The sequence below is a fragment of the Catharus ustulatus genome, chromosome Z, assembly GCF_009819885.2.
Source record: "Catharus ustulatus isolate bCatUst1 chromosome Z, bCatUst1.pri.v2, whole genome shotgun sequence".
NCBI lineage: Eukaryota > Metazoa > Chordata > Aves > Passeriformes > Turdidae > Catharus > Catharus ustulatus.
In genome coordinates, this window is record NC_046262.2 from 47,882,139 (window position 1) to 47,906,633 (window position 24,495).

The 24,495-nt window shown below is 40.2% G+C and overlaps 1 protein-coding gene across 1 annotated transcript in view; it reads right to left on the reverse strand.

The window, feature by feature from the left end:
* Positions 1-237: 237 nt before the first annotated feature.
* The window catches only part of TMC1 (transmembrane channel like 1), a 65,923-nt gene continuing 41,665 nt past the window's right edge, over positions 238-24,495 (reverse strand). Inside the window, exons 10-20 of the mRNA XM_033085034.1 lie at positions 22,118-22,262; positions 19,910-20,104; positions 16,829-17,008; positions 16,456-16,608; positions 14,970-15,098; positions 10,952-11,019; positions 9,205-9,444; positions 4,734-4,859; positions 1,549-1,627; positions 1,318-1,453; positions 238-503 (exon numbers count right to left, since the gene is read on the reverse strand). Coding sequence (XP_032940925.1) covers positions 238-503; positions 1,318-1,453; positions 1,549-1,627; positions 4,734-4,859; positions 9,205-9,444; positions 10,952-11,019; positions 14,970-15,098; positions 16,456-16,608; positions 16,829-17,008; positions 19,910-20,104; positions 22,118-22,262 — 1,717 coding nt within the window. The remainder of the gene's footprint in view (positions 504-1,317; positions 1,454-1,548; positions 1,628-4,733; positions 4,860-9,204; positions 9,445-10,951; positions 11,020-14,969; positions 15,099-16,455; positions 16,609-16,828; positions 17,009-19,909; positions 20,105-22,117; positions 22,263-24,495) is intronic.

Below are 24,495 nucleotides of genomic sequence, written 5' to 3' on the forward strand. Positions count from 1 at the left end.
AAAGTCTGTAATTTTAGCAATTTCTTGATGCAGACAACACATTTTCACAATGCCTTCAAATGCAAGACAACATATGCCATGTTTCCCACGCCATGAAAAACTGGAGCACATGGGTTACTTCTATGCACATGAAGATTTACAACAAATATATCGAGGTTCTACTCTTATAGGAGTGTGTTTGGGTTTAGAACCATGCTTCACCTCTTCAGTGCCATATTGTACTGTTCTTAAGGCTCCTTATCTGTACATGGGAGGGCCCCTGGGCATTCCTGGCTGCATCCCTGGGACACATGGATTTCCAGGTGGGTAGCCTGGTATCCCAGGCCTCCTGGGCCCCGGTGGCCTTGTCACAGCTATGGATGGTGGAGGAGGGTTTCCTCCTCGGCTCTGTGGAGGGTAGTGGCCATTCAGGACAGGGTCAGGGTGCTGGGGTGTCTGAGAGGAGTTGGCTTCATCTGGCTGGCCTGTCTTTGATCCATTGCCATCCTGTCCTTTCTTGCCATCTGGAATGTGTTCGGAGGACAGAATTAACAAACGGTTGTGCAAGTCCAAAGCTCCCTGACAGGGAAATCCAGCAGCTGTCTGACTATCCTTACCTAGCAGCAGAAATTCTGGGCTTCCCCTGCTCAAACCTGGGGTAATCCACATTCATGACCTTTGTGCTGTATTTTCCATCCACTTTTTTCTGCAAGGAACTCATGGGGGCAAGTGGGCAATTTCTCAAGATGCACTTAGATATCGTCTATCAATGGTGATGAAGGCAGTAATTACACTTGGCTCTTCCCAAAGACAGTCATCTCTCACCTAGGTTTCCCTCCTAGGCTTGAGGCAGTTGAGTGGCTGTAGGGCATGAGAGGATGACGAGGGAAAGGAAACAGCCAGCAAAATCCCTCAGGACAGACTGACACCCACCTGCCTCAGCCAGGCTTCCTGATAAGAATTCCTTCCTGTGTTCTCACTACCTTCTCCATGTGAACATGGCACAGATGACAAATACTTTCCTACGTATTTCTGGGGTTTTGTGATAGGTAAGAAGGATCACTAACACTTAGACCAAGCTTAAATTGCTTTTTCCCAGCAGGACTGTGATTTTCAGTTCATTATATTTAAGCTTTTCACTTTGGTGCCGCCAGGTATGGAGTAATGTTGCAATATTTATTAAACAAGTCAAAGAAAGAGATTAGGCTAATACTTGTGGTTTAGTATTGTGAAGGTGTTTCAGGAGATTATAGCAGAGGAAGTAGTCAAGGCAGTGAGAAAGACTAGGATCAAACATACATGAGTTCCTCATTGTGAGACTTTCAAACCAATTCTTACCTTTGTTTGGACTGTATTCTTCTTGCTTGTCTCCTTTAGGCTTTGCCGGTGGCTGTTCTGTCTCAAATGGATTTTCCTCTTGTTCATTTGATTTTTGTGCCTTTTGTTTATTTCTTCTTTTATTTTCTTCAGCTTGCTAATGATAGGAAGAAAAAAGGCAACTTTCAGTGACCCGAACCGTTTCTTTAATATTTAGTAAAATGCAAAAAATCAATAATTCTCTATTCTTACACTTTGTAACTTCTTTTTAAGTTCCAAGTTAGCTTCCTTGTAAGATTTGGATGTTGCGTTGAGATAATAAATGCTCAGGCTAAATTTAAAAAACAATAGTTTCTTGTTAGACAATGGAAAGACTCAGAACATTCCTTTAGTAACCATTACAGCTGATATAATATAAGGCCTGTATCCTTTTCTAATTTATTGTGCTTAACCAGTATTAATATTTTGATATGATCTATGTCCTTCCTTAGAGTGCGGAGAAAGCACTGTTATTTCAGGGGGGGAAATGAAAAAAATTATTCTATCTATTAATATTCTACATTCAATCTTAAAGTATTTAAGAAAGAAGTTTCATTAAGAAGTGTTAAACTGTGATGTGACTTCTATAAAATAAATTACAAATGTTAAGTTGCATGACATACCTTAAAAATGAGTAAATCATATTTATGAAAGCTTCTGAACAAATATAGTAAGAAATCTGACATACTGTCAAGAAGAAGAACCAGAATTATTTTCCTTTTTTTATTATTCTTTCTTCTACTAAGAAAAAACATAAGAACATTTTCATTTTTTAGTGTATGTAATTTCTATTGTGACAATGCCATTAAATTACAGTAATTTCACAATTATAAGCCGCACCATTTTGACTAAAATTTTGGTCTGAACCCAAGGTGCAGCTTATAATCAGGTGTGGCTTATATATGGACAAAGAACAAAAAGTTGCTGTTTTAGTTTGGAGGACAGGTGTCTGCTGAGAAAGGTAGGAGCTTCTCGTTGAAATGGAGAATGTAAACCCCCTCCCTCCAAATTATTACAATTTTGAAATCAAGGGGCTTTCAGGCAAAAATATGGGAATTAAGAATAACAGTTCTTTACTAGTGAAATTAAATAGAAATACAGTACTACAAAGAAACAAAGGAACAAACCCTGACAAAATCAGGCAGGGTGTTGGTAGCAGTCCCATTAAATGGTGGTTGCAGTCCTCTTGCAATGACAGATGTGGTTCAGTTGAAGCAGTGCTCCTGTAGAAGGTGCAGTTTCCCTCTAAAGGTCCAGTGGTGATGTGGAGAAATCCCATTTTCCTCTGGAGTCCAGTGGAGAAAGGAGTTCCCTTAGTGTCCCAAAACCTCTGTTTTTATCTTGGTAAGAAATGTTGGGCTCTTCCCCCTGGCTGGAGTATGTCCCAATGGGATGAAGTAATTTTATCAGTCCCACAGTAGGACTCAATGGGCCATTAGCAGAAAATGACTCGCTGGAGGAAGGATGGGTTGTGAAAAGATAAAGAACAATGCCCCGCCTGGTGTCAATGGATGGCCCATTAGCAGAATATTTGCCATGGAGATAAGGATCACTGCCCTCACCCTGAACAGATGGTGCTAGAATAGATACCTTTTATCACACTCTGTATTGTAACCCAAAACTGTTGCGGACACCCAGAGCTGCAGCTTATAATCAGGTGCGGTTTATAATAGTGAAATTACTGTAGTTGTTTTCAAAATCCTGATATAATAAGAAAAAGTCTGCTATGGAGTCTTTAACTGACATAAGCAGTAAATAATTACAGTAATTTCACGATTACAAGCTGCACCTGATTATAAGCCACAGCTCCAGGTGTCGCAATTTTGTTCACAGCGAGGATCCGTGTGCAACTTTCACAAAGTTACCAATTAGTAGCAGAATCGCGCGATCACAGGCTTTACTGGCTCAGCCTCGCTCAGGGCAGCCACCAGGGAGCAGCCCCGGCCCCGCTCGCCACTGCTGCCGGGAAGTAGGGGTGCGGTGTGCGTGGCCACTGCTGCCAGGAAGTGGGAGAGTGGCGTGCCCGGCCGCTACCACCAGGAAGAGGGGGTGTGGCATGCCTGGGTGCTGCTGCTGGGAAGAAGGGGTGAGGCGTGCACGGGCGCCTGGCAGCACCACCGCTGTTGCACTTCCAGGGACTGGGGAGCGCCACCACACTTCCTGGGGCCGGGCAGCACCACTGCCGTGCTTCCTGGGGTCAGGGAGAGCCGCTGCTGCTGCACCCCCCAGGACCGGGCAGCGCTGCCGCGGCGCCAGCGCTGCGCTGCCACCCAGGGCTGGGCGGGCTCTGGCTCAGCTGGGAGCTGCTGCAGGCTCAGCCTTCTGGGTTGGGAAATTTCCAAAATTTGTTCATATATTGGCCACTCCTGAGTATAAGCTGCACTTCCAGGTTAGGAGCAAAACTTTAGTCAAAATGGTGCGGCTTATAATAATGAAATTACTGTAATCAACATATGCTGTTTCTCTGCTTTGCCTGATTTTGCTTTGTATTTTCACTCTTTCTTTTTTTTTTTTTTTCCTATTTATCTTTAGTGTCCCTACCCTTTATAGTTAAGGGTTAAAATAGAATATGGCATTAAGTGAACCTCGGCAAAATTTCATCTCAGTATTTAATATTCCTCATATAAAATCTTTCAAAATTTCTATTGTGTTCTGTAATCTTCTCTACATTTACTTGCAATGCAAGTAAATGCAAGTGTAAAGTTAAATTCCAGCTTATCTCTGTATAGAATTAAATTTTAGTTCAGCAGCATGCTAAATTACCTGATATAATAACCTAATGAAGCAGGTTAAAATGCCTTGATAAACCAGGACTCAATACGTTCTCTAAGAGGAAATATTCCAGGGTAACTTTTCTTAACCAGTTACTGAGTCATTCACAAAAGCCTTTACTAGCCTTATTTCACAGAGTCTCCAAAACCCTGTCTCCCACCCCTCTCTCAATAATATAGAGTACAGTCTTTATCCATTGAAGGCACTGAAGGTCAGATTCACTGGAAATTACTGAGAATAACTCTGCTCCATGATGTTCATGTTCCTCTTGAACTGGCTAAGGATTTATGACGTGCTGCTCTGCATACTGAACAAGCTGATAAATGTCAGAGATTGCAGATTCTCTATGGGCCTTTTCCATTTTCTATCTTTTGTGGCAGAAACAACATGTTTTAAAAGTATAATTAAGCAAAAAAAAAAAAAAGTCATTGATCAAAAAAGACATATCAACCTTTCTGCAAATGTACGTGAAGTAAGCACCAAGAAAAGACTAATGAATTGTTCAAGCACTCATCACTGGACAATCAACACTGCATTTCTTAGATATTCAGGTAGTGATGATTCAGAGTGAAAGAAACTCAGCAGACCTTAGATACAGCAAGATTGAGTAAATGTTCTATACGTACACCATCAGTAATATAAAGGGTAGGATAAGTCCAGGGTTAGAGGCATAACCAAATACCTTCCCAAACCAGGAAGGAAAGTCGTGCTCCAAAGTTTCTGATATGACTTCATACATTCTAGTCTTCCCACTATTAAACAGAGAAATTGAAAATATATATCACATACAAATATTTTTGCAACTATGAATATATAAGCTAATCACATCACATCAAACCTGGAAAAGGGATAGTATACAGTACATTAACATTATTTAAAACTTTACTTTCTGAATATTGTCCAAAGTAGTACTTATGTATTCTAAGGGGGAAAATAGACATCAAAATTCCTATTGTAAGATAATAGGTTTTACCAGGCTACCACCCAAATTATTCTTCAGTGAATCTGTGTATGAGTTGTGAACTCCATACCATCAACCAATGAATGAAGTGTTATTTGTGCTCTATGAAGACATGGGGGAAAAAATTCAAATCCTGTTTTTTTATGTTTGACAAACAAAAAATGGTCTGCTTGCAATTGTTTTTTGTTCAGTCCAATTCTTCTCTCTCTTTGGTGTGAACCAATGCTACACAAGTCAGTGACTGTGTTTCAGGATATTTTTGTTGGTGGTGCAGCAATCTAGTTACCTTCATATGTAATTGTTCCAGCTTACTTAGAAAGTTATTTTCTCTTAAGATTATTTTGCTTCAGAAGTATATCAACAGATGTTCTGAAAATCCTTTTGTGTTTATTTTGCCTTTTTCTGTGCCTCAGAGCACAGAAGTTTGTCATTTTTAACTTGGACAAGACTGGCAAAATGGGTTTCTGTTTATCAATTGTAATTACAGTAATTTCACGATTATAAGCTGCACCATTTTGACTAAAATTTTGCTCCCACCCCAGAAATGCGTCTTACACTCAGGAGCAGCTAATATGTGAAAAATTTTCTGAAATTTCCAACCCCGGAAGTGCCAGCCAGGGTGCCGAGCCAAGCACCTGCCAGTAAAACCTGGGATTGCGTGATTGTTACAAATTGGTTACTGTGCTGCGCGGCCGGTGCAGGTGGGCTCCATGCTGGCAGCATGGAGGGGGGGAGGGAGGCAGGGGCTCCATGCTGCCATCCCCGCGGCCTGAGGGGGAAGCGGGGGGGCCCCCGCCCCCGCCTGCTGCCACGGGGGCGGGGGGGGCTCCTTCCCCTCCTTCCGCTGCTGCTGTGGGTGCCAGCGGGCTCCGTCCCCACCTGTCACCGCCAGACAGCGCTGGGCCGGGGTGAGTGAGCCCGGTAGCAGTGGCAGTTGGCCCCAAGTGGCCCCGCCGAGCTGGGCCAATCGGCCCTGTCAGCAGCCCCGAGCAGGCCGAGCCGAGCCAGTAAACCCTGTGATCTCATGGTTCTGTTACTACTTCGCAACTTTGTTGCACCCGGGTTCTCGCTGCGAATGACAGAGTGGCTTATAATCAGGTGAGGCTAATTTATGGACAAAGAACGAAATGTTGCCGACATCCGGAGATGCGGCTTATAGTCTGTGTGGCTTGTACAGTAGTTTCACGAATACAAGCCGCACGGATTATAAGTCGCACCCCCGGTGCCTCGACAATGTTGCTGTCTTTGTCAATAGATAAGCCGCACCCCGAATATTAGCCGCACTTTCGTTCGTCGCGAGAATCCGTGCGCAGCTTTCACAAATTGGCCAATTAGTAACAGGATCGCGGCATAGCGGGCTTTACTGGCTCGGGGCGGGGCCAGGAAGGCTCGGCCCGCTCATGGTTGCCGACGGGGCCGGGTGGCCCAGCTCAGCGCCACGGCTCGGCGGGGCTGGCCGGCTGGTGCTGCCGCCGCCGCCGGGCTCGCTGGCCCCCCTCTCCCGTCAGCACCGCCCCGCTGCCGCGTTCGCTCGCCCGGCTGGCAGGGCTGCCGCCGCCGGGCTCGCCGCCCGCCCCGCTGCCGCTTTCGCTCGCCCTGCGCCGCGCCTCGCGAGCGCCGCGCCTCGCGAGCGCCGCGCCCGCCCCGCGGCGCTTTCGCGAGCGGTGGCGGCGCTTCGCGAGCGGCGCTTTCGCGAGCGGCGGCGCTTCCGCGAGCGGCGGCGGCGCTTCGCGAGCGGCGCTTTCGCGAGCGGCGGCGGCGCTTCCGCGAGCGGCGGCGGCGCTTCGCGAGCGGCGGCGGCGCTTCCGCGAGCGGCGGCGGCGCTTCGCGAGCGCCGCTCTCGCTCGCCCCGCCGGCAGGGCTGCCGCCGCCGCCACCAGGCTCGCCGGCCGCCCCCTCCCGTCTGCACCGCCGCCGCGTTTCCTCGCCCTGGCCGGCACTGCAGGCCCCCGCACCGCCGGGCTCCCCCACGCTGCTGGCCCCGATTCTGCTGGGCTTCCCCCGCTGCCAGGCAGCCCCACCCGCCGGCCTTCCTGCTTCTGCCATGCTCCCCTGCACTGCTAGCCCCAGTTCTCCCGGGCTCCCCCGCCATGCTGGCTCAGGCTCTGCCACCCTCCCTGCCCCGCCCTGCTGGCCCCGCCTCTGCCAGGCTTTCCCACCTCTGCCGGGGCCGGCCGGGCTCCAGCTTGGCTTGGGGCTGCCGCGGGCTCTCACTTCCGTGTTGGCAGCTTTTAGAATTTTGTTAATAGATTAGCCGCCCCGGAATATTAGCCGCACTTCCGGGTTTCCACCAAAATTTTGGTCAAATTGGTGCGGCTTGTATTCGTGAAATTACTGTAATTGTGAAATTACTGTAGTAGTTTTACTTCGTTGCAGGAATTGTTACCAAATTACCACCCGATTGTCCACTCACTGAAGTTTCCTGTCACTACTTTTCAGTTCTGGTAAAGAATTTATTACAAATGGGTCTTTTTCTTAACTTATTCTCAATATTTACATGGTTTCAAGTAATGTAAAAATTTGGAAGGTTGAATTCTTCAGACCTGTTCTTTCTCTCTACCTACCCTACCCACTCACAGTTGATGAGAAATTCCATCGTCTGTTCTCCTTATGCTCTCCAGCATGCACAAAGCTTTTTCTACTGTAATATTGCTACTCCTGGCAGATCTCTGTTGAATTACATATGTTGTTTTAATGAACAGACTAAAATTAAAAAAAAAAAAAAAGCCAAACAAACTAAAATTAAACCCCAAAAGATTCACACATTTCAAAAAGGATGGGACACTGGTACCAATCTAGGTTACCAGGAAAATGTTTTGGTTTTTAAATGTAGTGGCATGCTCTACCAGTATTTATTCACTAGCTATTCAACTGTAGCATTACCTATACTGAGGCTGAATGAACCTTCATCAGTTTCAAGTGTATTGAAGGTTTCACTTTTTGATGAAGAGCAACATATCTCTGCATATGACAGAGTAAAAGTGACAAGCATTATCCTTCTCATTTTGAAGAGTAATCTCACCATTTAATTAATATCCAATTCAATAACAGCTGCTACTCAGATCTGACGTCAAATATTTCCCTCAATATATATGTACTAGGACTCAAAAAAAAAAGTTAATTTGTATCTCTTGTTTTGTTATAAATTCTTCTCTAAATTCAAGCAATTTTCTGTCTCATCAGAATTTTTGTCATGTCTCCCTTTTAGGTAGCTGGGACTATTGCAATGACAATCTATGTCATTTTGCCTTTGAACAAATTTAATGTGGTGATACTTCTTCTCCTTTACAAAGTGCACTGGAGATCCTACAGATGACATTTTACACACAACAGTAATGTATTATTTAAACCTTTCATTGCAACCAGAATGTCTCTTTTACTGTTCTACTCTTGCTTTGCTAATATTTTATTCAAAAGAAATGTTAAAGACTTTTAAAATTTTTAAATTTTTTATCTTGTCTGTTGTCATATGATACAACTCGTTGTACTTGTATCTTATGTTACCTGGCAGGTAAAAAATGTTGAAAATAATCCTAGATTTTCCAAGTACTGTGCACGGAAGGAGAAAGTGTAGCAAAGTCTAAACTACCTTGAATGCAAGATGTGTTTGCAGGGCAGGCCTAGGTGTTTAGAAAAGATTGATGACTATGGAGACCTTGAAGACTTCAGGAACAAATTCAGCTTCATATGGTAGGTAGTACAGACACATAAAATTCTGTGAACTGGAGAGAGGCATTCAAAGACAACCACAGTACATTCAATCACACCCTCACACATTCTTCCTACAGGGCACACAGACATTTCCTAAAAGCCATCTCTTTCAAGTCCAGCAGGTCACTACTCCTTAAAAATAACTTTTCTTCAGTGCAGCAGTAGTGATAATTTTTTTAGACTGAAATTGACAAAAAGAAAATATTTTCTATTCTACACCTCAGATAAAACTTTCTAAAGAATTAGTCAGGATTCCAACTTCAAGAATTATCTACAATGAGAAATACATCACAATCAAACACCCAGCATATCAGGTGCTAATGCTTATTATAGAGGCATTTTTTTCATTTCTGCATCACTCACTGTGATGTGAGGAGGCAGTTCATTACAACAATTGCAAAAAATGGAGTTAAAATGCAAAAAACCTGAAGGGACCACAGTCAAAAGATGGTGGGATGGAGACAATAGTGTACACAGCAGGTAGTGTGGAGAGAAAGAGGATGAAAAGCAGCATGGCCATGTAGAAGTTATTGGATCTGGAAGCCTTGAAGACCCGTTCTTGGGGGACATTGCAGCACATCACTGCCCAGCACTGCAGGTACATCGATGTGTGGAGGCGGAACACGTTGATAGCTGGGAGACATGGAGCATAAAAAGATCCCATCCTAGAAGACAAGCAAATAAATAAAACAACCACAGTGTTATGGGACTTCTCTTTTCCCAAGTATGCCACACATTCCCTCTAACAATGTGTTTTGCACACTGTGCAATCAGAAATTCATATAGCCAACTTTATGGTGTTTTCTAACTGTTTTGCTCTTTTTAAAAGAGGTTGAAGGTGTACAAAGAGAATTATCTGCACGAACTTTTTGTTTCAAAGTCTTCTTTCTCTGCAAATTAAATGACAACTTGGTAAAATATTATTAATTCTTAATTTTTCTAGGTAGCGTATTGCTTGTGTTATGTGAAAAAAGGATACCAATTCCTACAGCTAGGTATAAACAAATAATTTCATTCATAATTTATTATTTTTATTGATATACTAGCACTTTTTTTAAGAAGGATATTTTTGCTTAATTGACATTTATTTTAACTGCTGTTGCCAGGGTAATTTAGTGCCTCATGCCAACACTTTTATTGATTCTGTTGAACAGTTTTTTCTTATGAATGGTTACATGATTATGATGACACCAAAAGAGTTGTCATGGTTTTTTTATTTTGATCACACCCTATTTCTTGTCTCATGCAGTTATTTTCATGGCCCAATTGTAGAGAATACAAGAGATCAGGAACCTGTTTCTTCCTTAATCCTTGCCCTTGTGATCAGGTGACAAGGTGATAAAGCTGTGCTGCTTTGCCCCTGAGTGCTTCAGACATTTTATTTAGACGCAGGAAATAAATTTACATTAGGGTTGGAAACACCTTCTGAGTACAGAAAAATGACAGGCTTTATTATATTAATATATCCCCTTTCCTCTTTTCATGTATCTTAAATGAAAAGATAAAGGGCTTTGCAAAAGTGATGTTTTTTATGACACAAGGAGCCTGATCAACCAAGTCGTATTAAATGCAAAAACAGGCCTTAGCAAGAACTGAGAAGCCAACAGTGCTTGCAGAGAATAGTTCCAGGGGAAGACTGAGCATCTTGCATGAGGATTCTACTTGCTGGTGGTTTTTACCAGTCATGCGAAGACCTAAAGTAGAATGAAAACCTACACCTTTTCTCCTCTACATCTAAGGACTAATGCAGCAGCAGTAACATTGTTTACTCATTCATGTGACCCCACAGATAGGTAAAAATGCATTTGCTTTAAGGTCTTTTTGCACAGGAATATGGGAAAAGAATAGTAAAGTATGCTGGAAGGCTAAATTTCAAAGCAAAGCACTACAGCAAGCTGTCAGTGAACACAAGTATAAATTCAATCTGTGCGGAATTTTACTCGTTGGTTTTACCAACTCAGTGCAAAATCCTGATGTATGTGGTCCAATAATTTCAGACAATAACTAGTTTTGAACTCTTCCAACTGATTGCAGTGCACCAGAGTTTGGTATATATTGCATATGTTTCAATCAAATTAAAGAAATGGGACATGATCAGAATTTTAGAAAAATCCTTCACAGATACAGGTAAATCCCACCATCCTGCAGACACAACATGCTTGCCGCACCTACCAGATCATGCCTTGGTTAAAGATCAGTCCCAGCACATTTCCACTTATATCAAACTCAGAATATGATGGCTGAAAGAAATGACATGGGTGTTTTCATTAGGTTTGCACAAAGGTTTAAAAATTAGTTAGAGCAGATGAAAACTCTCACTTTGAACAGTAGCAGCACACAGGTATAATGTTACAAGGCCTTCTGTTGCATCTTATCAGTGAATCATGAAATAACATAATTCAAGGCCACAAGGCCATCTTGAATATATTTGCAGCATTTTACTGAAAATCTTCCTATACATTTGCTCAGAGGCAGGTGCTAATGGAGAACTAAAAATTGTTCTGAGTTCTTGGTAAATTTTAAAGAAAAAAATTCAGAAAATTTCCGTTGGAGTGGCTACTGGCTGTCAAAATATTGCATCATCCAGTATAGCACCAGCACTGAAATTTAATATGAGGAATGCAATTTAACTGAATAATACCCAATTGAACTCTAACACTATTTTTCTTTTTTCTTTTTTCTTTTTTTTTCATATTTCAGTTATTGTGCTTTTGAAATTTTTTTCCTAACATTGATAGAGGTTGCTAATAATTTTCTTTGTTTAATATGATTATCTTATTTCTAATTTGAGGGCTTGATTCTAATTTTTCCTTTAACATTCAGAACTTTAAGAGCTCCATGGAATCTCATTATCTCTTTGTTTGATGAAGAAAGCCCTGTATCATACATTTTTATTTTCCAGTGTAGACACGTAAATACCACCAAAATTGTTTATTCTTTTGTTTCTGAAGCAATAATTTGACCCTTTGTTCTGATTTTTCAAATCTTTAATCACTTACCCATCTCTTCTTTCACCTTAATTATTAATATCATATTTATGAACATTTCCAGTTGTGAATACACTGAATCAAAGCAACAATTTAGAAGCAACACATGTTAATTTGTATTCATGTGCACCAGATCAAAACTTTCTGCTAAGAAATTGGTGGCTTTAAACTTTTTGTTTTTACCTGAATGCCTGTTTCAAATATATTATTTATACATATATAAATATCATTTATATATTTATGTACTATAGCTGGTGTTTTGCCTGATTCATCTTAATGATGGACAGAAAGACCATCAATAATACACATCTTCCAAGTAGTAATTATATTGTTAACTGATAGAGGGTAAGAGGGGCATGAGATGCAAAAATAACAATTCCTTAAAGGCTGAAACAAGACAGGCATTCTACTGAAGTCTTCAGTTAAAGATACAATTTTGACTTGTACTGTGATGTGCTATTGGAGTATTTGAAGTTCCTGCACTCTTTCTGTGTAATTTGGTTCATATACATATACATATGTGTGCATTTACAGTGAACTGATCTCTTCATGTCATATGTATTTATGAATCTGCTTGTATAAGGGGAAAAATTAATAGGTTGCTAATTCAACACTTGAAAAGCAAAGAGATATGTACAGGATAAAAAGAGATATGTACAGGATAAAATATCAAACGCAATATGGAGATATTAATAAGATCATACATAATCAGAAAACATACGACTATTCTTTGTAGCATAGGTGCTAGAATTAACAGAAAAAATAATTTTAAATCAAATTTTTAAACAAATAAAAAGAAGGACTTCCCACACAACATGCAAGTTAATCCCTGGGATTCTTCACCAAAGAACATTTTGATTGCAAAAGCATTTTTTTGGTAGCAAAAGGCTGAAAATTAATGAATATATATCCATGGCCACTAACCAAAGAGACGTAAGTATTGCTACTTCCTAAGAAAGGTTTTCAGATGAGCTATTTCCAAAAATTCAATGATTTCCAGTTTCAACTTCCACTTCCAGCTGTTGTTTCAGTCAGCTTACTGGAGCTGAGGACCATAATGGACCAGACCATTACAGACATTCCTATGACATTACTGCCAAGTAAAAACATCAATTACAAAATGGTTTTCAGGATCCCTTACAGGCAGATGTGTTGTTACCAATTTTTCTGCTCATGCTATATTCAAGCTCCTCCATTTGATTTTGATATTGAAATTTGATATCATTACCTCTTTCACCGCAACCTGACTAGTTGGTAGTATTTGTCTCCATCTCCACACTAGTTCTGTTTGAGGCAGAATGTAAAGCCTAGAAATGGTGAAATTTCATGGGAGTCAGCAAGTAGGAATGAGATTGCTGTACCAGAAACGAGATGTTTTTAACAGAAAGCACAAAAATTTCCTCTGTCTCTGGAAAACTGGGATTTCCCAAGATGCAGGTCTTTGCAATGCAAGAAATTATTACAGTAATTTCACCACTATAAGGCGCACCCCTTTGACTAAAATTTTCCCTCAAACCCGGAAGTGCGCCTTATAGTCCGGTGCGCTTTATCTGATGTACAAAGTTGCGACATTTGCCACCCCAGAAGTGCGATCCCGCCGGCATTGGGGCGTCCCCCGTGAGGGGTAGGCCCGCCGGCATCGGGGTGGTGGCCCCGCGGGGCGGACCTGCCGGCATCAGGGCGCCCCCCCCGCACGGGGAGGGGGAAGGCCACTGGAATCAGAGCGGCCGCCGTGCGGTGGGGGTGAAAGCCACCAGAATCGAGGAGGTCACTGCGCCGAGAGGGCAAAAGTCGCCGGAATCAGAGCGGTTGCCACGTGGGGAGGGGGCAAACAGCCAGAATCGGGGCAGCAGCGGCACGGGGCAAGCCTGCCAGCATTGGGTCACCCAGAGCGCCAGGGGACTCCTGGAGTGTGCCAGCAGTGTGGGCTCCTGGTGCGCCAGGGGAGCGCGTGACACCCGGAGTGCCAGGGAACTCCCGGAGCAGCGGGGCCCTGGGGACACTGCACGGAGCGGCGGTGGGCATAGCCCAGGCTCGCCGGGTACAGGTGGGCCCCGGGGGCCAATGGCTGCCGGGTTGAGGTAGGGCCTCGGCCAGCAACCGCGTGGGGGAAGTTGGGGGTGGAGCCTCACTGCAAAAAAAAAGTGCACCTTATAGTCCAGTGCGCCTTATAGTCCGGTGCGCCTTATGGTCGTGAAATTACTGCACATGTGTGAAGACGAAATTTTGACAAAAGAAGGTGAAAATAACAATGACAATGACTGCTTATGCAGAAGTGCCCTTGATAGTCTTAAATTTTGTAGCTCTTTTCTGTACTTCTCAATAAGTACAGAAGAGGTTTCAGGAGCTTCACAAACTTTGACAATAGCATGACTACTATTTAAAAGATGTAGAACAGCATCAGACCCCTGGAAGCATGAGTAGCAGGTAAATTTAACCTGGATCAGGACAGTGTGAATCTCAACTCCCAAGTGAAGAGTTCAGAGCCTGCTTATGTTATGGGTCTTACTAACTTTATATCAGCTAAACTAATTCTAATGAAAAAATATAAAAATAAAAATAAAGATAGATAGAGATAGAGATAGATAGAGATAGAGATAGAGATAGAGATAGAGATAGAGATAGAGATAGAGATAGAGATAGAGATAGAGATAGAGATAGAGATAGAGATAGAGATAGAGATTAGAGATAGAGATAGAGTAGAGATAGAGATAGAGATAGAGATAGAGATGATAGAGATAGAGATAGAGAGAGATAGAGATAGAGATAGAGATAGAGATAGAGATAGAGATAGAGATAGAGATAGAGATAGAGATAGAGAGATAGAGAGACAAATTTCTAGAACAGTATTTTTCATATTTTTCTCCACAAGAACTATGTATTAAAGACCAATCAATGAGATTGTATTCTGTGAAATGCTCATATAGTAAATGTGTGAAAAATATGTGTTCTTACAACAAAATAAAATTTGCTCTTTCAAAATAAAATAAATTTTAAAATTCCTAAAGTTGCTGAAGTCCAAAGAAGAAGACAAATAATAAGACACGGGCAAAATGCAAGAAAATCTAACACCATGTAGTTCAGGGATTTTGAAGCTGGTGTATATAACCAAAAGTTTATTCTGTATCATTGAAAGGAAAATGAACTTTGTTACCCAAGTGTGAAGCAATGTATAGCAAAGACCTTCAAAATCAGATACTTACGAATCCATACTCTAAGTCCCAGCACCAGCAGTAATTGAAAAACCTGACAAAGACGGCTCTCAAAAAATCACCAATCATAATTGTGATGTATGTTGTCATCATGTCGGAGACTGTCAGACGCACAAATTCCTGTCAGAACAGTATTATCTTTTAAGAATACATTTAAGCAATTAATAGTTACAATAATAATTAAATACTGCACTAAATCTATATTTGTGCTTATCCTGCTTCAACATAGACAAAACTGCTAACCTTTCTACATTAACTGGTTCTGTAATGATTCTGTAACATACCTGAACTATTGCTCCTCATTTTATAGAGGTATCCTTTGTTCTAATTTGTGCTCATATTGTCAGGTGAGACTTCCAGGGTATGATTAAACCAGGAAAGGCTTACAGCCAAGATCACTGCTATAACAGAAATCTGAGCTGATATCTTAAACAGCTTTTGATCACTTTGAATTTGAGAAGGTTATTTTACAAATAAATAAATAAATAAATAAATAAATAAATAAATAAATAGATAAATAAATAGTGAATGGCTTCTTTCTCAAGGAGTTTCAGTGTCCAGTGGATGTGGAGAGGAAGGAATAAAATCCCAATGCAAATTTTCATGCCTCTATTTTTATTTCAGGTTTTTTACGTTTCACCGAAGCCTGTTGTAGCAGGCCTTACCCTGACAACCCAAAAAGCTATTACTCCTCCTAATATGAAACTAAAGGTAAAATTATTTCAGTTATGAACTCTTGTATTCTCAGCTTTTTATTCAGCACCAAGGAAAAGAGAGGTGCTGATTTTTCTACCTATGTTGTCCCTGCTGGTAATTTATTCATTCAGGAGGACAGATTGTCAGAGTGATGGAGAAACAGCAAAATTAATTCAGTGTTCAATTAGTTGTATGGACAAATCAGTAACAATGAAGTAGGACCAAATAGAGGGAAAAGGTATGTTAGAAAATTGTTTGGAAACCACACTTTATACTAGTGGATCAATAAGAATAAATGTTCAACTGAATCAAATAAAAAATAGAGCAGATTTTCCACTAAACTTTTATTGTTCTTTTGCATTATTTTGCTTGGCTAAAGACAGAGATGCCTTCTCAAAAGCATACTGCTGTAAGAGCTGTCTTGCATACATGTCCCTTTTTAGCTACTCCTTTATTTTTTAAAAATTAGTGGGCAAGCAAGGCAAAGGTGGCATCAGGAAGAGGAAGATAAATTCAGAGGATGGAGGAAACGAGAGGGCAAAAAAAATGCTTTCAATTCTGTCAACTTACAGAAGAAAGATTTTCTAGTAAGACAGGATTCAAAGAAAATAAAATTATTTTTGTAAAACTTTTAGGTCAAGAGGAAGTCTCACATTTGCTTCTCCTCACATTTTCTCATGTAAATGACACTTGTTGGCCAAAATAAAGAGGATTTAAATATCATGTCCTGTAAGACTCTGTATGACCTATTTTCAAAAATGAGTCCAAGAAGCTACATTACCTGTCCTACCATTGTTTCCCAGCATGGCCCTCTGGGGACATCAGCAGGATCCACCTGTATTGGAGGAGCAGTTGAATTCTCTGGAATAGTACCATTGTACAGACTGGCTTCCCATATTGTCATGTTATATTTGACAATCTTTTCCTCTTCCAACTAAGAATAGAAATAAATTGGGGGGAAAAAATCAACATGAGCTTGTTATCAACCCTCAAGCTTGTCTATTCCAAAATTCCCATTGGGAGCTTAGGCATGGATTTAATTTACAGCATGGAAGGAAAAGAATGTCTTTCTCTTATGTGTCTATGACTGACTGGAGGTTCTCAATGTTGCCCAGCTATGTGTCAAACATAGTGAAGGAAGGTAAATATCTTGCCTTGAGGTTGATTTCATCCATTAGGGCGATAATGAAAGTGTAGAGATTGCCAAGAAAAAGAGCAAAGATTCTTCCCAGTTGCCATCTTAGAGCTATTCGAGGGTGGTAATTTTCCAGAGAACTGATTACATCAAATAAAGTTGGACAGAACATTCCTAAAAGTGACATAACTGTGTTCACCTGAGGAGGGGAGAAAAAAGATAACAGTGAAATGTTAGAAATAAATTCTTCTTTTATAATTGATCTGTGTGGAAAAATACATTTCTGTTACTACTTTTTATTAAGGTTTTAATAAAAAGTCAAATCCACTCTGATTGTCACAAGTTGTTGAAAACCACACACCTCCCAGTCTGCCTAGTTTGACTAATTTTTTCATCTTCATGACATGCTAGATAATTGCATCTGAACTGTGCTCTAACAGAGCTAGGTACTGCTGATATGGAGAGAGATATAAAAAAATTTACAAGATTAAGAGAGAAAAGGGGAGTCAGAGAGAAAAAGGTGTTTTCCACAAAGTCATCAGCAGCTCTTTATTATGTTGTGCACTTCAGGAACAGATGACAAAAAACATATTTACCATGGATTTATCTATTGCATAATTGCACGTAAACAGTGTTCACTCTTTTAATGAATCTAGTGAAATGACATTTTCTACAAATGCAGTTTAATAAGTTTATGAAGAATAGCAATTTTTTAGATATTGCTTCTTGCCTTGTATGTAAGAGTTGCACTTTTTTTTACTCTAAGTTGTACATGAGGTGCTGGGATGTTTTTTCTGGTCAAATCCCCTATTGATATATTACAGTAATTTCACAATTATAAGCCGCACTGAGTATAAGCCGCACTTCCAGGTGCCAGCAACTTTTCATTCTTTGTCCATGTATAAGCTGCACCTGACTATAAGCCGCAGGTTCCAATACAGAGTGTGATAAAAGGTATCTATTCTATCACCATCTGTTGAGGGTGGGGGCAGTGATCCTTATCTCCACGGCAGATATTCTGCTAATGGGCCATCCATTGAAACAAGGCAGATCATTGTTCTTTATCTTTTCACAACCCATCCTTCCTCCAGCGAGTCATTTTCTGCTAATGGCCCATTGAGTCCCACTGTGGGACTGATAAATTTACTTCATCCCGTTGGAAGTTGCTCCAGCCAGGGGGAAGAGCCCAACATTTCTTACCAAGATAAAAACAGAGGTTTTGGGACACTAAGGGAGCCCCTTTCTCCACTGGGCTCCAGAGGAAAATGGGATTTCTCCACATCACCACTGGACCTTTGGAGAGGGAAACTGCACCTTCTACAGTAGCACTGCTTCAACTGAATTGCATCTGTCACTGCAGGACGACTGCAACCACCATTTAATGGGACTGCTACCAACACCCTGACTGACTGATGGGGTGTCAGGTTGTACTCTGACTTTGTCAGGGTTTGGAGTTTGTTTCTTTGTAGTACTGTATTTCTATTTTAATTTCCCTAGAAAAGAACTGTTATTCTTAATTCCCATATTTTTGCCTGAAAACCCCTTGATTTCAAAATTCTAATAATTTGGAGGGAGGGGGTTTACATTCTCCATTTCAAAGAGAAGTTCCTGCCTTTCTCAGCAGACACCTGTCCTCCAAACTAAAACAGCAACTTTTTGTTCTTTGTCCATATGTAAGCTGCACCTGATTACAAGCTGCACTCTGGATTTGGACCAAAATTTTAGTCAAAATGATGCGGCTTATAATCGTGAAATTACTGTAATGATGCAAACCTAAGAAAATTTGATCTATAAAATAAGAAAAATGTGTGAATTTCACTCAGAAGGCAAATATATTCATGCAATTAAATATTAATATCCAATCAATGTTTTTTATTCACAAATATGTTCCTTTTCTGTCAATAGGAAAATTTTTAGCCAAATAATGTCAGTGTTGCTTTACCCACTCTTTTAGAGACACACTTGCTCCATGTCTTAATTCAGTTGCCTTAAAAGTATACTTTTATTCCAGATACAAAAGTAAAACTATAAGCATAAAGACAAATGTTACCTACTTTCTAGATTATAACATAAACTAATAAAACAGCCTTTGGCAGCCCGGTTTGTGTTAGCACAAATCTTTTACTGCACCTTTAAACTGAGAGAAAGTGGAATTCCTCCAAACTCTGTCATTTCAGAGATGGTGCTGCCTTAAATCAAGAAATTTCTACATAGTTTTTCCTTTCCCATCAAACTAAAATGTGACAACAAGTAACTTTATCTGCTCTCAACAGCTCTGTTTCTCTGGATTCCAGAGTTGGATTATTTCATATTTTAATGTTATTTTCCCAGTCAGGCTTTGGTGTTGAAAATATGGGATTGATTTTTCTTGTTTTATCATTACCCACCTCATAAGCTTTGTGAGGCTAACACCTTTCTGCCTTGCTTTAAACTGGGTGTGCACTTTACACTCCAGCTCAGAAGATAAACTTGAAGTAACAAACTAGTGTTACAGCATGCGCCAGTAGCATTTTTGCTAAGAAAGTAAAACCTTCCCAGGTTTTCATACACACACTGACATACTACGCACTGTCATAGCAAACAAATTCACCATCTTCACTATACACCACTATCAGGCAGGCCGCATCTGCTTTTGGGGAAAGCATTAGGCACCAAAAAGAAATAGCATTGGACTTTTAGACAGGGCAAGTGGAACTGGAAGGCATCCATTTTAACCTGTTGCTACATGGCAGAGTTGTGTCTATGAGGTCCCAAATAACTTTCTCTATGACCATAGATAATCACTCTTCTTGGGCTAGTCTCAGGAGAAAAGCAAGAAGAGAGCAGGTTCCTTGAAGAGAACCACAGAGTGTCTGGAAAACAATCATAAGAGCACAGAAGAAGAAATGTAAAGACCTCAAATGAAAACAAAATACTAAGGGATATCTGAAAGAAGCAAAGAAGAAATTTGATGAAGTAGGAAGCAGAGGAACATAAGCAATTCTTTTGTTAGACATTTCCCACCTACACTCAGAATATTTCAATTACTGGAGGAAAAGGGCAACATGCAAAGCAGAAGAACACAGTTTCAAACCACATCTATTATAGAAGTAGCACGAACTTCATTTCTTTCCCACCACCCGTAGTTCTCCAGACCTTCCAAGGCAAATTGCTGGGATCTTCTGACAACAAAAAAGATGAGGTAGCCACTTCCAGCAAGTGTGCATAGGGCTAAGAAGTTAGCAAGAACCCTTAGGAATCGAGTCAAATGAATATTTTCTTCTTTCCGGCTCTCCTGCTCCTCTACGATTGCTTCCTGCACTTGTTAAAAAGAAAAGAGTATTATGAATGCTTCAATGGTCAAGGCCCCACATCACTTCCACAATTGTTAGAAATCAGTTAAACAAATTGCAAAGATGCAAAAGGACATCTGGGGTTCATATTATATATAATATATATATTCATATATATTATGTATATGAATATATATATCCTAATATGTATATTATCTCATAAAATCTTGTTTAGGTTCTAACACATTCTGGGGTTTTGGGTCCCTAGGGTTTCCTTTGCCCTTGTTGGGTGTGTCCCAATGAGTCTTGTTCCATGTGTACTCAGGTGTCAAAAAATCCCATCACATTCTTTCAGCTTGCAAGGTGATACAAGTTGAGTGATACAGCAGGATAAATGTATGATTGTCTGCCAGAAAAGGAAATGTCGTGCTTTAAAAATTTGTGTGAAAAGAGGAAAAAGTTTTACTCTGAAAGTCTGCAACTCAGAAAGAACAAAAAGGTAGGTGAGATGAAGGAATCTCCCAAAAAATGGACTGCAGAGCAACATGCTTGCCCCCTATTTACCTTTGATCATAATTGGTAGATATTAAGACTCTGAGGCAACGATAATCTCCATTTTTCACTTTTGCCAGGTGAAAGAGATTTTGGTCTGGAGTGTCCTCATTGTAGGAAGTTTTGCTGCAGCTTCTGACTTGGGTATAGAGATCAGTTGCCCAGAGAAGCTGAACTGCATTGTAATAATTGCCTTGCATGGCTCTGCTCCTTCTACAACCTGTGTTTGTCACATAAGTGACAGGAGACTGCAGCAGCTTTCCAACAAATCTCCCATGACCTCCCCCAAGCCAAGACTTCACCCTTTCTTTCTGAGGTTGCTTGCTTGTTTGCAAGAATTACAGTAAAGCTTCATGAGTTTATTTCTCAAAATTAAACCTGTTTCTCAACTGATTTGTATTCTTTCCCAAACAGCTTTCAGCATGTGCTCTTCATAGGCAGGCAGGGAAGCTCACACAGATTCAGCACCTTCAATCAGTATTTCTCCAGTATTTGCTTTCTTGAAATCTACTCTTGATGCCTTACACTTGAGGGTAGTTCCTTGTTACTCCTGCAGCTGAGGAGGCTGGCAAGGGAGAGGGTGTGTGGTGGCTGCAGCACTGCTGTGGACAGGAGAGGTGGAACTGAGCAGAGCAGCCACTGCTTGGGGCTCCAGCTCCCGGGGTGCCACACTTGTCAGTGTGACTGCAATCCTAGCGTCCTCTTCATTGTCTCACAACACTTCACCTGCGTATTGCTTGTACATTACTGCATTGAAAGTTAAATCTTGTCATGCTGCATGGGTGTGTCCCAGCCACCCTGCAGCACAAACACTTCTGTAACATTCAATACAGAATATATCCCCGCCCCGCCACTGTTTCCACAGCCCTGCATCTTACATCTTGCCCCAGATTCCTTACACAATTACTCTTGAAATCAGTATACTCTATGCACTGGAAGGAGACCTAAGAACATTGCCTTGCAAAATGGGCTATATTTTGTAATTAACTTGAAAATAGAAACATTTTCTTACTGGAAAGCAAGTATAAACTAAATTCTGGGGCTGGTTCTTCTGATAAATAGCCCTATACCGATTATTTTGTTACTTTGTCTTACGATATCCCTTTCCTGTAACAAGAGACATTGACAACGTGAGGCTGGCAAGAGGAGAGCAGTATTTTTAAAAACGTTTTTCACACAAACACCATAGAAACTGGAAGCCATCAGAGATGAGAAAGGAAAATACTATTTTTACAATAGAATCAGTTTTCTAAAACTGTTGCTGTCAGCACCGAGGATATAAAAGATGCTAATTTTATTTATTTCACAATTAAAAAGAAAAAAAATCTGATGGAAAGACACAGAGACCCAGAAAGATATACAGATGCCAGTTTGAGTATACATTTCTGAGCCTCAGTGCACCAAACTCTTGACTGTTATTCCATCTGATTCTTACCAGTGTGAAGCCAAATCATGTTGCCTCTCCTTAGTAAACTCTGTTTTACCTTAAAGCTTGTTGTGATGGAGGCAAACTTATTATCTGCTGTCTCGGGATTTCCAATCAAGTAGTCCCAGCTTGTGAACATTTTCCAGCTGAAATTAAAACTAGTATCATCCCCACCACCGTCGTCATTTGCATTCTTTGCCATTCTACAAAAACCACAAAGACACAGGAGGACTTTGTTAGCACAAAGTTCTGCTGTGTGGACATGACTTTGAAATGGTTCCTAAATTCTAACTTCTTTTCTGAAAAACTCTACATCATTTTTTCTGTCAGTTATGCTTTATTAAATCTTTTTTTTTTGAAACAAGATGGAGATTTTCATATTTAGACAGTTTATGAACCCACCACACATATTTTGATGAGAAAGAATGAATGTATTTCATTAACCCCTCAGAGAAACTCTGCTGGATAAGAACCTTCATAGAAAAACAATATTGAGAACATCTCTTAAATAGAAAGATGCAGAACATCCTGAACTGCAATAGACTTTATTAGAGAGTTAACAAATAGAAAAAGCAGAAAAAAAATCCGACATGCAAAATATTCCAAAATAACAATAAACAAAACAAATACATAAACTAAATAAAACAAAATTAATATAACAAAGAATATAAGGAATATTCTAAAACAACAAGACAGAAGAAAACATAAAATAGCACTCATACAGCTATCTTCCCTATCACCTCTGATGCACATACAAAAAGGTTTATTACAGTGTCCAGAAACATAGTATTATTTCTTCAGAAAAGTATTTCTTCAGATTAAACTTAATCTTGTCTTCAAAGTTCTCTGCTTTAGAGGGGTTTTATTCATGCAACAAGCATAGCATTGCTTTGCATACTTTATCACCTAATTCAAGTCATTAAACCCAAGGAAAGAGTGTTCTGAGAAGGTACAAATCATGTACCTTATGTGATAGTCTTCAGTATTTCTGGTCAGGAAAAGGCAACACTTATTTCAAATCTCAATAATGCAGCAGAGTTATGTTATTAATATTAATGTGTTCTACGTACCACATTTTTAAAAGCCCAATAAAATACATGCTTGGAAATCTAGGATGAGAATAGTGGTAAATAATACATAAAATCTTTCTGAGATGCCAAAAATCAATACCAGGGGTGGTCATACCCAGAAGAGTCAGAGATCATGAAAGGTTCTTGGTAAAGTCTGCCCTGCTTCTGGTTTATAGACTAAGACATTTCCTTCTCAAGATTTTCTTATGAAATAATTCACATCCTTGTGACTAAGAATATAAATTCTTTGAGATGAGGAATGTTTGAGTTTTATGTTGTATATTGCAAGAGCTGAAGAGGTGAGCCCTATATCTAAATATTTCCCCTAAATAAAATAATAGCGCTTATAATCCTTTCTATCTCTTTCCCATAGACCTTTCTCAGTCCTCAGCCAACAGCAGAAAAATTATAGCACCTCCTGTTATATTGCTTTTATTTTCTGTGCTCACTGTGCTTCTTTCTGGAGAAATAGAAAAGAGCAGAATACTGCAAGAACTCTCAGATGATTCCTAAATCTTGGCCATCATTAGTGTCATATGGCCAGATTGAAAGTTAGCACATGCAATGTAATTTTTTTCTAATTTTATTCCTTCATTTTGGGCTACAGGGTTTTCCCGCTATCAGGAATACATTTTTGTCTGAGAGAGTGTCATTGAAATAAAATTGCCTGAGACTAAGACATTTCTAATCTTGGCAGTTGTTTTATCAAAAATATTTTAAAATATATTTTTAAAATGAATCAATTGCTGTTTTATTGTACTAGTTTGTTTCCTCTCCAAAAAGACATAAAAACTTTTGACTGATTTTTTTTTTTCTCTCAAGTTATTCTCGCCTTATGCAGGAAGTCAATTTGAAAACAGATCATGAATTTATCTAGTGCTCATGAAAGTGAGAAATACTGGCATTAGAACAAAATAATGGAAATACACTGACTGCATTTTTCTGTATATTTAAAAGTGTCTTTGAATCCTGAACTGCCAGCTCCTTATTTCTTTTGCTATGAGCTTTTTATAAAATCACTGCTAGAGCTGGCTACAACTGTGTTAGGTGGTCATCTTGCTTGAATCAAGGGTATTAAAGATTATATTAACTGGCAGCATTTACTGTGGACTGTGAGCTACATGCAGAATTATTAGCCACATGCTTCCCTCTCGTGTTCTTCCTTCATACAAGAGTTTAACTCACATAAAGTACCACTAAAAGTAGAATTACTGATTTTCCTGGATTTTAGCTGAAAATCTACTGGATGCCAAGTACTATGAGAAGATGGGCTGACAGATCTCTTCCTCACTTCAGGAATTCATTTTTATTGTTGAACTTCAGGAGAGAAGTGTTTTGCTACTTTCATAGAGATTTATTCTCACTT